General features: G+C 62.5%; 1 protein-coding gene across 1 annotated transcript; it reads right to left on the bottom strand.

The window, feature by feature from the left end:
* Positions 1-7779: 7779 nt before the first annotated feature.
* Positions 7780-9664, bottom strand: LOC142823813 (uncharacterized). Its single transcript, XM_075915318.1, has 2 exons — positions 8741-9664; positions 7780-8545 (listed from the first exon to the last, which is right to left on the bottom strand). The coding sequence occupies exons 1-2, from the start codon at positions 9288-9290 to the stop codon at positions 8073-8075; spliced, it is 1023 nt and encodes a 340-aa protein (XP_075771433.1). The 5' UTR covers positions 9291-9664; the 3' UTR covers positions 7780-8072.
* Between the last annotated feature and the right edge of the window lie 167 nt (positions 9665-9831).

The raw sequence follows: 9831 nt of genomic DNA, 5'->3' as shown, positions 1-9831 counted from the left end.
ACGACGGGGCTCTGATCTCGGTTGGGGTCTGGGCAGCGCCTAGCACGACGGGGCTCTGATCTCTGTTGGGGTCTGGGCAGCGCCTGGCACGACGGGGCTCTGATCTCGGTTGGGGTCCGTGCAGCGCCTGGCACGACGGGGCTCTGATCTCTGTTGGGGTCTGGGCAGCGCCTGGCACGACGGGGCTCTGATCTTGGTTGGGGTCCGTGCAGCGCCTGGCACGACGGGGCTCTGATCTCGGTTGGGGTCTGGGCAGCGCCTGGCACGACGGGGCTCTGATCTCGGTTGGGGTCCGTGCAGCGCCTGGCATGATGGGGCTCTGATCTCGGTTGGGGTCTGGGCAGCGCCTGGCACGACGGGGCTCTGATCTCGGTTGGGGTCCGTGCAGCGCCTGGCACGACGGGGCTCTGATCTCGGTTGGGGTCTGGGCAGCGCCTGGCACGACGGGGCTCTGATCTCGGTTGGGGTCTGGGCAGCGCCTGGCACGACGGGGCTCTGATCTCGGTTGGGGTCTGGGCAGCGCCTGGCACGACGGGGCTCTGATCTCGGTTGGGGTCTGGGCAGCGCCTGGCACGACGGGGCTCTGATCTCTGTTGGGGTCCGTGCAGCGCCTGGCACGACGGGGCTCTGATCTCAGTTGGGGTCCGTGCAGCGCCTGGCACGACGGGGCTCTGATCTCTGTTGGGGTCCGTGCAGCACCTGGCACGACGGGGCTCTGATCTCGGTTGGGGTCTGGGCAGCGCCTGGCATGACGGGGCTCTGATCTCTGTTGGGGTCCGTGCAGCGCCTGGCACGACGGGGCTCTGATCTCGGTTGGGGTCTGTGCAGCGCCTGGCACGACGGGGCTCTGATCTCGGTTGGGGTCCGTGCAGAGCGTGGCACGACGGGGCTCTGATCTCGGTTGGGGTCTGGGCAGCGCCTGGCACGATGGGGCTCTGATCTCTGTTGGGGTCTGTGCAGCGCCTGGCACGACGGGGCTCTGATCTCGGTTGGGGTCTGGGCAGCGCCTGGCACGACGGGGCTCTGATCTCAGTTGGGGTCTGTGCAGTGCCTGGCACAATGGTCCTGGTGCAAGGGGAGTTGGGAACAGAACAGGAGAAAGACCCTGGGTCTTGGCATCACGGGACAGGAAGCCAGGGATGGTCTAGACAGTTTTTGGTTCTGCCGTGGGGGCAGGGGACTGGACTCGATGACTCTCGAGGTCCCTTCCAGCCCTAGTATTCTCTGATTCTAGGGATTCCCCAGGTCTCTTGGATTCTTGGCCAGGATCCCTCTAGGACTTGGGAACAATGTGTTTCCGGGAAGGAAGGGGTGGGGCAGTGGGGGCGGACTAGAGCCTGTTCCGTTGGCAGGACAGAGGCTTCGGAGTGCTGGGGAGCCTGCTGAGAAGACAGGCGGAGCCGTGGGTGGAGGTGGATAGTGCGGGGGTATTTCCCGACCCTCTACCACCCTTCCAGGAATCCAGAGGAACCCAGCTTTCCTTCCCCTTCCGCGGAGGAGGAAGGACCAGGCCTGGCTGGTTCCTCCAATAAGCATATAAATATCTGCTCCTCCGGTGGGGAAATTCCTCCTGGTCCCGCACAGCCTGGCAGGGAGCCATGCACGGCGCGGGGCTGGAAATACCCCTCCAAAACCAGCCCCGCTAGCCTGGGGGAGGGGAAGCAGGGTTCTGTCCATCCCGCAGTTGATCCTGCGGGAAGCAACCCACAGCACGTGTCCCCCGGTACGCCCTCCCGCCCAGATATCTGACAGGAGATCCCACACCCACGGCCCCCTGCCCCAGAATCGCACACTCCTGGTGGATTTCAAAGCACACATATGAAGACACAGTGACCGAGATCAGGGCCCCGTCGGGCCGGGCGCCGCCCAGACACACAGTGACCGAGATCAGGGCCCCGTCGGGCCGGGCGCCGCCCAGACACACAGTGACCGAGATCAGGGCCCCGTCGGGCCGGGCACTGCCCAGACACAGTCACAGAGATCAACCCTGTTCAGAATAAGCCATGTAAACAAATGGTAAAGATATGCAAATTCTGTGTGTGTTTATGCTTGTTTGTGTCATGAGTTTGCTGCTGCGTGTGTGTTTGTCCCTGTCCATGACTCTGTAGTGTCTGTGTCCCTGCATCGTGGGCAGGTACGTGGTTGTGCATGTTTGTAGTGTCTCATGGGTGTGTACACAGTGAGTGTCTGTAGCAAGCGGGAGTCTATAGTGAGCGGGTGTATTTGCAGTGTGCATAGCAGAGGTTATAGTGAGCTGGGTGTATCTATGGAGTGCATGGGGGGGTTATAGTGAGTGGAAGTGTCCGCAGTTTTGCAGCGAGTATGCGTGTAGTGAGCTGGGGTGTGTGCAGTGTGCACAGAGATTGTTTGTAGTGAGCAGGTGTGTGTACCAGCAGGGGTTTGTAGGGTTTGCGCAGGGGGTGTCTGTAGTGTGCACAACAGGGGTTTGTAGTGAGCAGGTGTGTCTGGCAGCAGGGGTTTGTAGGGTGTGTGCCGGCGGTGGTTTGTAGCGAGGTGTGTGTGCCAGCGGGGGTTGTAGTGAAGGGGGTGTCAGTGGGAGGTCTGTCACTGTGTGCCAACAGGGTTTGTAGTAAGAGGTGTGTGCCGGGGGGGGGGTTGTAGTGAGGGGTGTGTGCCAGCGAGGGTTGTAATGAAGGGTGTGTGTCAGCGGGGTCTGTCAGTGTGTGCCAGCGGGGGTTGTAGTGAGGGGTGTGTGCCAGCGGGGATCTGTCAGTGTGTGCCAGCGGGGGTTGTAGTGAGGGGTGTGTGCCGGGGGATTGTAGTGATGGGTGTGTGCCGGGGGGTTACAGTGATGGGTGTGTGCCAACAGGGGTTGTAGTGAGGGGTGTGTGCCAGGGGGGTTGTAGTGATGGGTGTGTGCCAGGGGGGTTATAGTGACGGGTGTGTGCCAACAGGGGTTGTAGTGAGGGGTGTGTGCCAGGGAGGTTGTAGTGAGGGGTGTGTGCCAGCAGGGGTTGTAGTGATGGGTGTGTGCCAGGGGGGTTATAGTGACGGGTGTGTGCCAGCAGGGGTTGTAGTGATGGGTGTGTGCCAGGGGGGTTATAGTGACGGGTGTGTGCCAGCGGGGGTTGTAGTGAGGGGTGTGCGCCAGGGAGGTTGTAGTGAGGGGTGTGTGCCAGCAGGGGTCTGTCGGTGTGTGCCAGCGGGGGTTGTAGTGAGGGGTGTGTGCCAGCGGGGGTTGTAGTGAGGGGGACATGCCGGGGGGGTCGTAGGGTGTGCACAGCGGGTGTCTGCAGTGGGAGCTCCACATCCCAGGCAGTTGGGTTGGGCAGCCAGGGTGGGGGCGCAGAGGTGTCATGTCCCATTGCGCAGGGCCCAGCCCCTGCTCGCTCCTTGTGTGCCAAGCACAGCAGCCCCCCTTCCCACCTGCCCCCAGCGCGCCCGGCTCCCCCACTGCGGCCGCTGCCTGCAAAGATTCCGGTGCCCATCACCGGTGCGTCTGGCCGGCGCTAACCAGCCCCAACGCGGGGGAGGGGGAAAACTTGTGCCACAAAGAAGAAGGACGTGGCCCCGCCCTCGCTTCTCGTGGGGCTGTTTTTCCAGGCCCCGCTGGCTGACGCAGCCGCCTCGCGTGTGAGGCCTGCGGCTCGCCCGGCCTGGGAAGCTGCTGAATGCAGGAAGCTCCGTTTCTCTCCCACCGGGGGAGGGGGTAGGCCGGGCCAGGCTCGCATCTTGGCCAGGCCCGGCAGCCCGTGTGCTCCGGCAGAGCCCCCGCCCCGAGCAGGGTGCGAGCTGCCACTGCTGCCGGGGCGCAGGCTTCTCTGAGCGCCACCCCACCCCACCCCACCGCGCCCGCCGCTCGCTCGGAAACAGTGACGCGTGTGCTGCACGGGAGCGGGCACTGTTTGTAAATAGGCGTGGTGGGGATGGGGAGGGAGCTGTGCGCACTGCGTGGGCCCGGAAACCCCCTTCCTCAGGCCACCAAGACGTTTCTCTCCATGGGCAGGCACAGGCACAGGCGTGCAAAGACACGAGCACAGCATGTATGTACACACGTGTGTAACACACACGCGCACATCCCCGAACAAACACCACATGCATGTACACCCAGGTTGGGCGCACACCGGATCTTGCACACATGCCAGCACACACCGGATCATGCACACAACCAACAGATGTACACATGTGTATACACACATAGGCATGAACACAAATGCACATGCGTAAACAACCCTTCCCCCCACCCCCTCCATACTTAGACATTTAATCCCCCCATCCTCCCATTGGTCTCTCTCAGACCAACACATCCCCTGACGGCCCCGCTGGACTCGTGTTGCTCTCATGTTGAACACTGGGAGGATCCAGTCTGCACTCAGCCCTCAGCCCTAGTGCAGCATCAAGGCCTGTTCACTCGGTTGGTTCTGCTGATCCTGTGAGTGCAGCCTGCCCCCATGCTTCAGGGCCCCAGGGGATTACACTGGTGCGGTCAGGAAGGAATTAGGGATGTTAAGAAGCATGTAACTCATTAATGGTGTCATCAAATATTTTGTCAATTACACAATTAATCAATTGTGGTTAGCACTCCAAGCACTCAGTCCCGGCTCGTGCCGGGTCCCGGCAGCTGCCGCTCTGCGGCTCTGCATAGAGAGGATTTTCAGAGCCAGCAGGCAGGCACCCTGGCTCAGTCCTAGCTCATGCTGGGTCCCGGCAGCTGCTCCTCTGTGGCTCTGCATAGAGAGGATTTGCCCAGGATATGTCCCAGGCTGGAGCTGGCCTTCGGCATGGAAAACAGGAGAATCCCCGTCTGAGGGGCTGTCTGGCGGAGCCCTACCTGGGGGGCTTTCCCGGGCTGCAGCCTGCCACAGAACTGAGTCAGCAGGAGCCAAGCCCAGCTCTGAGCTCACCAAGGCGCCTGACCTCAGCCACTCCTGGAGGTGAACGGGAAGTCCCAGGGGGCCCGGGGCCACCATAACAGCAAGGGGAGGTCAGGACTGAGGCTCTGAGGAAGCTTTGATGCTCCACTCAAGGGGGAGACAATCCCTCCCTGCCCGACTCCCCTCGCACCCCAGATTCTATGGGGGGGCAGCCAAGTAGATTCTGTGTGCGCCGGCCCTGTGGTGGGGCAGTGGGGGGACTGGAGTGCCAGCGCTGGGGGGGGAGGGGGCTGAGCGTCAGGGGCTGGATCCAGGCAAGCTGGGGGCTGCATCCAGCCCCCCAGTCCTGAGGTTCCCCACCCTTACTATAGAGGCTCATGAACTAAGCTTCAGAGGTCCCAGGTTCGGTTCTGCTGTGGGTGTTATACTATGGCCATGGGTGTGTATGTATGTGTCTGCATGTTTGCCCATGTGTCTTCATGTCTGCGCAGGCATTAATGTGTGGCTGTGGGCGCGCATATGGGTGTATGCATATGTCTGTGTTAGTTTGCATACGTGTGTGCATAGGTGTGTGTGAATGCTTGTGTATGTGTACAAGTATGTGAGTGAATGTGCGTGTGTTTGCATGTGTGCAATTGTTTGTTTGTGAATGCATTTGGTTGCACACATGCATGTTTTGCACATGTGTGCATGTATGTTTGTATATGCATGTCCATGTGTACACATACATGTACACGGGATTTCAGCTTTGCCAAACCTGAGCATTCAAAAAAAAAAGGGGGAACTCAAAGCAGAGCGTGCACAGGTGTGCGTGTGGAAAGCACCCAATACGCCAGAAGGGCTGATGCCCCTTGGGCCCCCAGAAGGGGCCAGGGAGGGTTCCCATGGAAGTTTCAGACTTGCTTTGGGGGTGGGTCCCTTCTAGGAAACCCGTGGGGGGGAATGGGGAGGTGGAGGGGCTTTCTTGCTACTGCTGGGGTGATTCATCTGCCAGAAGGCAAAGCAAAACAAACGGCCATGGTGCGGTGGGGTCTTGCCCCCTGCGGTAAATAGCTCTGCTAGGTTCCTACGCCAACCGGCAGGTCCAACCTCCTGTGCAGAGCTGGGAATAGAACCCAGGGTACGTCTACACTACAGCGCTAGTTCGAACTAACTTAGTTCGAATTAGTTAATTCGAACTAAGCTAGTTCGAACTAGCGCATCTAGAACTAAAAACTAGTTCGAACTAGCGTTTTGCTAGTTCGAACTAGCGCGTCCACACTGATTGGACGCAGGGGGGCATTTAAGGGCAGCTGAAACCGGTTCTGGCAGGGCATCAGGTCAGCAGTTGCTTTGTGTGGCTGCTGTCTGAGGCTATCTGAGGCTCGTGCTTAAAGGGACCCCCCTGGACAGCCAGTTCTCAGCTTTTCCTGCTTGCTTGCCAACCTCGCCGAGGGACAGCAAAGCGTCGGTCTCTGTGCCCGTCTGTGTCGGTGCTTCCCTTCGGGGGGGCCGCCGCAGGTGGCAACATGGAGCCACGGCTCGCCCTGCACCTTCTGGTGCACGTTCTGGACTTGCTGCTGCAAGCCTGCCAGCAATGGCTCGAGGCTGCCTGGCACCACCTGGGGAACGTCAGCCCCCTGCCTCTCCGCCTGGCCGCCCTGGGGGCCGTGGAGGAGCCGCGGCGGCGCCCCGGCACCGGCGTGCCCCGCCGCATCTGGCGTCTGGACACCAGCAGCGACTGGTGGGACCGCATCGTCCTGGAGCGCTGGGACGACCGACAGTGGACCCAGAACTTTAGGATGAGGAGGGACACCTTCCTGGAGCTCTGCGAGTGGCTCGCCCCTGCCCTGCAAAGAAGGGACACTCGCATGAGGCCCGCCATCCCCCTCCAGAAGCGGGTGGCCATCGCCCTCTGGAAGCTCTCCACGCCGGACAGCTACCGATCCGTCGGGAACCAGTTCGGCGTGGGGAGATCCACTGTCGGAGCAGTGCTCATGCAGGTACGGCGCTCGTCGGCCACCGAGCCGGGGGGGAGGGGGGCTGCGAGGAGGGGATGGGCCGCCCCAGGGACAAAGGGGGGGGCGGGAGGAGGCGAAAGCGCCCCGCACCGGAGGGGTCGGGCTGTCCCGGCCGTACTACACGCCGCCAGGGGGGTTGCTTCCGGGAGTGGGGCGCGGGGCACTGCCAGGGCACGCACGCTCCCAGCCACCCGGGCGCCCCACTGATTGACGCTTTGCTGTGTCTCTCTCCGCAGGTGGTCAAGGCCATCAACCGGGTGCTGCTCCGCAGGGTGGTCCGCCTCGCCAACCCGGATGCCGTCATCCGGGGATTCGGCGCCCTCGGCTTCCCCAACTGCGGGGGGGCCATCGACGGGACGCACATCCCCATCCGTGCCCCGGAACACCAGGCGTCCCGGTACGTGAACCGCAAGGGGTACTTCTCCGTCATCCTGCAGGCCGTATGTGACCACCGGGGACAGTTGACGGACATAAATGTGGGCTGGTCCGGCAAAGCACACGACGCCCGGGTGTACCGGAACTCCTCCGTGTGCCAGCGGCTGCAGGACGGGACCTTCTTCCCCGACCGCCACATCAGGGTCGGGGACGTGGACATGCCCGTCTGCCTGGTGGGGGATGCCGCCTACCCACTGCAGCCCTGGCTCATGAAGCCCTACACGGGACACCTCAATCCCTCCCGCCAGGCCTTCAATAACAGGCTGAGCAGGGCCCGCATCGTGGTGGAGGGGGCCTTCGGGCGACTGAAAGCCCGCTTTCGATGCCTCCTCACCCGTCTGGACCTGGCCGAGCACAACATCCCTCCCGTGGTGGCGGCATGTTGTGTGCTCCACAATTTGTGTGAGCGGAAGGGGGAGGCTTTCTTGCCAGCCTGGATGGCTGAGGCTGACCGCATGGCTGGACACTACGGTCAGCCCCGCACCGCCGCCGTCCGGGAAGCCCAGCGGGGGGCCATCCGGATCCGGGAAGCCCTGCGGGAGAGCTTCCAGGTGGAGGAGGAGGAGGACTGACCTCTCCCTGCATGCCCCACCGGGGCCTTCTTCCACCCTACCCCCCCCTTCCCCTTTCCCCTCCCTACCTACTGTCAAATAAAGACACCTGTTTTTCCAACAAAAACGTCTGTTTATTTCACAGAACTGGGGTGGGGGAGGGAGGAATGAAGGTGGGAGAAGGGAGGGGGAAACCTGGGACGAGGGAGCTGGAAGGGGAGGGGAGGGAAGGGAGGAAGGGAAAGGAAAGCTCAGGGGTGGGAGTCTGGGTGCCTCTCCCGTCTCGCCACACTGCGGGTCCGGGGGCGTCGGTGGGGAATGGTTGTGGAGGGGGGGGCAGAGAGGACAGGGGGTGTGGAGGAAGCAGGAGCGGAAGCAGGAGGAGCAGGAGGAGCAGGGGGAGCAAGAGGGGGAGCAAGAGGGGGAGCAGGGGGAGCAAGAGGGGGAGCAAGAGGGGGAGCAGGGGGAGGAGGAAATGGAAAGCGGTCTAGCAGGCTCTGGAGGTGGCCTCGCAGGGCACGGCCCTGCTCCTCCAGGGCCTCCAGACTCCTCTGGCGCAGCCTGAGGTCCTCCTGGACCCAGTGGTCCTGGAGACGGAGCTGTCGGTCCAGGAACCGGAGATGCCGCCTCTGGTAGTCCTCCTGGTTCCTGGCTGTCCTGCTTGCCCGGGCGCGGGCGGCTGCTGCAGGCGGGGTGGTGCGCCCTGCAGTCCCCGGTGCTGCAGCTGTGGTGCAAGAAGACCAGCGGTCAATTACCCCAGGGGCCCAGGTGTGTGAAACCCAGCTCCCCTCTGCAAGGCCAGGGCCCCTGCAGGATCCCCAGCTGCTGCTCCGTAGTGGGCAAGGCCCAGGCGCACGGTCCCGGGGCTCCCTCTCGCCCCAGCCCCCCGTACACATAAGGGGAACACGAGGGTACTCACAGGTGGATGCCTCCCCGGCCTCTGATGATGCAGGCGAGCGGCTCTGTGGGGTGCCTCGGGGGTCCCGGGTCCTGGGAAGGCTGGCAGCAGGCTCCTGGCTCTCAGAGCCCTCTTCCTCCTCCTCGGTGTCCAGGAGCGGTCCCTCTGCCCCGGGGTCAATCACGTCCCGGGGGGCAGGGACGGCATGAGGCCCCAGGATGCGGTCCAGGGCATGGAAGTGGGGGCAGGCCTCCGGGTCAGCCCCTGGCAGGCAGGCCCGGGAGTAGGACTGCCGCAAGTCTTTAATCTTGCAGCGCACCTGCTCCCGGCTGCGCTGGTGGCCCCTGGCGGCCAGGCTGGCAGCCATGCGTCCATAGACGGCCGCGTTCCGGTGGCTAGTGCGGAGATCGTGGACATTTGAGGCTTCCCCCCAAACCTCGATGAGGTCCACGATCTCCGCACTTGACCAGGCGGGCGCCCGCCTTTTGCGCCCCCGGGCAGGCTCCCGGGAGCCGCCAGGCTGGTCGTGGGGAGCAGTGGAGGGCTGGGAGCCCTCGGATGGCTGGCTCATAGTGTGGCAGGTGCAGGCTGTGCAGGCACGGGTGCTTGCAGCCTTGCAACTGGCACAAAGTGAGTAGCCAGCCCGTGGCCCTTTAAGGGCTCCGGGGCCGGGAGGGGGGCAATAGAGTTTCCCTGGTGTTGGCCAGAGTGGCCACCAGGGAAACCTGGGAAGCCTTAGCCTCCCACTAGTTCGAACTAAAGGGCTACACAGCCCTTAGTTCGAACTAGCTAGTTCGAACTAGGCGTTAGTCCTCGTAAAATGAGGTTTACCTAGTTCGAACTAAGCGCTCCGTTAGTTCGAATTAAGTTCGAACTAACGGAGCGCTAGTGTAGCGCATAGGAAAGTTAGTTCGAACTAACGTCCGTTAGTTCGAACTAACTTTCTAGTGTAGACATACCCTCAGGAGTTCTAGCTCGCCCCCGGCCCCACCATAATAGCCTGGCTGGCCAATTTCTGGATGAGCGGCAGGGGCTGCAGTGCGGAGGCCCTCACACCTTGCTCCAGTGTGAGACAGACAGGTGTCTATGCCTGAAAATGCACAGTCAGCCCT

This window comes from Pelodiscus sinensis, unplaced genomic scaffold (assembly GCF_049634645.1).
Source record: "Pelodiscus sinensis isolate JC-2024 unplaced genomic scaffold, ASM4963464v1 ctg34, whole genome shotgun sequence".
Taxonomy (NCBI): domain Eukaryota; kingdom Metazoa; phylum Chordata; order Testudines; family Trionychidae; genus Pelodiscus; species Pelodiscus sinensis.
Note: the sequence above shows the minus strand (reverse complement) of the source record. Positions and strands in the feature narration are given on the sequence as shown.

Coding starts and splice junctions, on each gene's coding strand:
- LOC142823813 (XM_075915318.1), bottom strand. CDS start 9,290: ATGAGCCAGCCATCCGAGGGCTCCCAGCCCTCCACTGCTCCCCACGAC. Junction 8,546..8,740: donor GGCCGGGGAGGCATCCACCT/GTGAGTACCCTC, acceptor CTTGCACCACAG/CTGCAGCACCGGGGACTGCA.